At 30.2% G+C, this 3,844-nt stretch overlaps 1 protein-coding gene across 1 annotated transcript; it reads left to right on the forward strand.

Moving 5' to 3' along the window:
• Positions 1–302: 302 nt before the first annotated feature.
• On the forward strand, positions 303–3,750 carry LOC105461457 (sortilin-related receptor-like; the record flags this gene model as incomplete). Its single annotated transcript, XM_011707952.1, has 7 exons — positions 303–652; positions 1,449–1,663; positions 1,999–2,111; positions 2,200–2,341; positions 2,522–2,622; positions 3,041–3,216; positions 3,464–3,750. Coding segments are annotated over 7 exons (1,384 nt in total), but the record flags the coding sequence as incomplete, so codon positions are not given.
• Between the last annotated feature and the right edge of the window lie 94 nt (positions 3,751–3,844).

Genomic DNA, 3,844 nt, shown 5'->3' on the forward strand with positions numbered 1-3,844 from the left:
GATGAGCCCAGAACGAAGTCTATATCTTTACTTTTCTGGAAGATATGAATTTTTAAACATTGGGGAAAAGAGGCTTCAATCGCCGGTAACACGCCAATTTTAATATAGGAAAAGATGGTCACAAGTAATAAAACCTATTGTAGATTTTTTACGCACATAATAATAATAACAAAATATTTATGATTAATACTTAATTTTTTTCTCGTTTTTTAAATTTATGATCATCTTTTGTAATTTAAAAAAATTTTTTTTACGTAAAACAAATTCTAGCGAAATCATTACGCTAAAATGTAGCGTGATAATTTAGATTCACACACAATCAAGAATGCCGCGTGGATAGAGACGCGATTGGCGTGCGATGTACTCCCAATCGCATCGCGCATTGTCACAAGGACGAAATACCTCACAACGGACAATGCTATCACTTAGCCGATCCTGATAGCGGATTTAATCATGCTGAAGCATTGGAACATTGTGAACGAAGGAATGCACGATTAATTGACATCACTAACCAGGAGGAAAATAATTTTGTTTCGGAGTGGCTGTTGCAATTGTATCCGGAAGTTAGCTCAGTTATGACTTCCGGCTTCGGCTTTACCAGCATGAGTCGCACCTTATGGCTGTGGGCAAATTCTGCTCATGCCAAATTCAAGTATGATTTTTATAAAATATCTATATAATTTGTAATAATTAAATTCATTTTCTTTTATTATTAATTTTTATTTTTTTTGCGTATGCATATATCTTTATACATATAAAAGAAATTATCTACTGATTTTCTATTCTCTTTCTATAAAGCCAATCATAATTTTTTTGAGTTAAAAATTTATTTGTGCCTTGTTAAAAATAAATAAATTTGAAAGGAATACCTTTTTATATATTTTTTAACTTTTTAAAATAGCATATATTATATCAGACTCTTCAATTTAAAATATAAATAAATCAAAGAAAGGCATTAAGAATCAACACGCAGAACTTATTGCGTAAAAATTTTCCATAAAAATTATATTCAGAATGTTGGAAAATTTACATCTTACATATTTTTCGTATGTTTCTCTCTAAAAATGACTACAGATGTATTAAGACATAATTCTCAGCTCATTTTATAATAACGTTAAATTTGTGAGTGCTTTTTTATATTCATTTTGGCTTGTTTCGTAATAATGACTTTCGCGTTCAATTTTGAAATTGAGGGACCATCTCATACATTGCGGAACATTATGACTTTTAGAAGCGAAATAATTCTGATTTTGACATAACTTTATTATTGTATTCATAGCTGAAGAAAGCCTGAAGGAGGCCGAAACGTACGAAAGATATGTAAGAAGATGTAAATTTGCCAACATTCTGAATATAATTTTTATGAAAAATTTTTATGCAACGAGTTCTGCATGTTGACTCTTTCTTGCCTTTCTTTGATTCATTTACTTTTTTAAATGTTTTGTTAGATTTACAAAGTGGTGGCCTGGGTGGATGAACGATACGTCTCAACCACCGCGAGTGAGTTCTCGTCCTCTTTGTATTGTTATGAAACGCAAATTTTCGTGTCACGAACGACCTGAATCGACTTGTGACACAGATTATTTCTTCTGGGACACTGAAGACTGCGCAACTACTTCGAAGGGGCATTCTTTTATTTGCAAAAGACCTTATGATGACATTGGTATTATTAAAGAAATATTGAATGAACATAATATAACCAACATATAACAATATATAATAATATATTAAATGTATGTATGTAATAAGATAGGCCATGAAAAATTATTTTTCAATAACGTCGGTCTATCTCCTCTCTTTGTCTCTCTTTTTATTAATCAATTGTATGTTATAAAAAATAATGTTGCTACGCTTTATCAAATTTTTTACTTAATTCGATTTTAAATATATAACAAATATGTGATATACAGTAATGCATGATTTTATGATATAGGATTATGATGGATATTTCAAATACAAAAAGATAATTGGCAAATTTATCCATGTCCACTTGTCTAGGTTGCATTTACGGGAAAGGAAATCAATACACTGGTAAAGCCAATGTAACAATATCAGGAAATGAATGTCTTTCATGGGCCGATGAGAGAATTGCGCATCAATTACGTATAAATGTAGGTTTGCTTTTATATACGCATATTAAAAAAAAATGCTTTCTATTAAATCAAATTAGAAATATAAATTTATAATTTCTATCATTAGGTTGTTAATAAAGAAATTCGAGACAAACTGGAAACGCATAACTATTGCAGAAATCCTAATCCAGTAAAGGAATCGAGACCGTGGTGCTTTGTAGGAGCTGGAAAGCGTGAATATTGTGATATTCCTGCCTGTGGAAATATTGGTATCTATTTGATGTTTATTAAAATATTTCATACAATAGATGCCGAATTAAAAGATACCAATACAATAGATACCGAACAATTTTTTCAATTGAATGGTGAAAAAAGCGACGGCATTTTGGCAAAATAAATATATATATAATATTATAATAATACATAAAATTAATTATTGTTTTCTCTAGATTCAAAACGATCTATGTTGACTGGTCAATGCAAGCCTAAACATTTTGAATGTACGCCAGGAGAGTGCATTCCATCGCCATGGGTTTGCGATGGAGAGGAGGTGAGATGTAACCATTCATGCAATATTGTCAGTATAAAGTTCTACATGTAAGACTACAGATGCCAATTGTTTATGAAAATTTTACAGACAAAAAATGTTTTATTTTACTATATATTAAATTAAAAGAAATATTTGTAATACATAAATTTGAAATCTTAAACTCAAATATAATTTATAATTCTTAATTTTTATATTTTAAAACAATGTATATATGTCGCGCGCGGGCGGATGTGTGCTGAAAAAACAAGAATTATGATTTAATATAATTGCTAAACTACATGTTTAAAATTCCTTTAATATACTTATAAAATAGACTTATAAATTCCTTAATAACTCTTGTTATTGCGTTTACTGTTCATTTCACTTAAGTAAAGATTAATGATATAATCATTATATTGTTTAACGTAATGTTATTTAGGATTGTACAAATGGGGCTGATGAAAGAAAATGTATATTGGATCTGAATCTCTTTGAAAAATCTACAAAGCATAAACTTGAGGGCTATGATGTTGAGAAATGGTTGAATACACCTTTGAAAACCTGTGCATTAAGATGCAAAGAAGCTGATTTTACTTGTCGTTCATTTAATCACAAGTTTGTTTAAAAATTATTTTTATTTATTAAACAATTATTTATTTACATATATGACTCTTGAGAGGCCGTGTTAAGAAAGAGAAAACTATTATTTATTAAATTAACAAAATCATATATATATATAATTTATATAATCGCTGCGTAAGAATAAAATAACTTATTGCCTAGCAGTACATTGATCACGGAGATAAATTATTTTCTTCGTATGATGTACAGTTATTTACCAAAATATCACATTCTGTTTTAGATCAGAGGGTAATGTGTGTTTATTGAGTAACAGTAACATCGGCTTAACTGGTGCACTCAAACCTGACAAAGAGTTTGATTATTATGAAATGAGGGAGAGAAGCATGAACTGTAATGGCATGCATATTTGCAATAATCGCAAGTGTATAAATCAAACAAAAGTTTGTGATGGCAAAAACGACTGCAATGATCGCAGTGATGAGAATATCTGCACAGCTGAAAATTTGGATTACAATATCCGCTTAGCAGGTGCAAATAATAGTTATGAGGGTCGAATAGAAGTCAGAAGTAAGTATACCCCTGGGAAAAAATTCTTTCTCTCTCTCTCTCTCTCTCTCTCTCTCTCTCTCTCTCTCTCTTCACACACACACACACACACACA

This window comes from Wasmannia auropunctata, unplaced genomic scaffold, assembly GCF_000956235.1.
Source record: "Wasmannia auropunctata unplaced genomic scaffold, wasmannia.A_1.0 LD287676.1, whole genome shotgun sequence".
NCBI classification, from domain to species: Eukaryota; Metazoa; Arthropoda; class Insecta; order Hymenoptera; family Formicidae; genus Wasmannia; species Wasmannia auropunctata.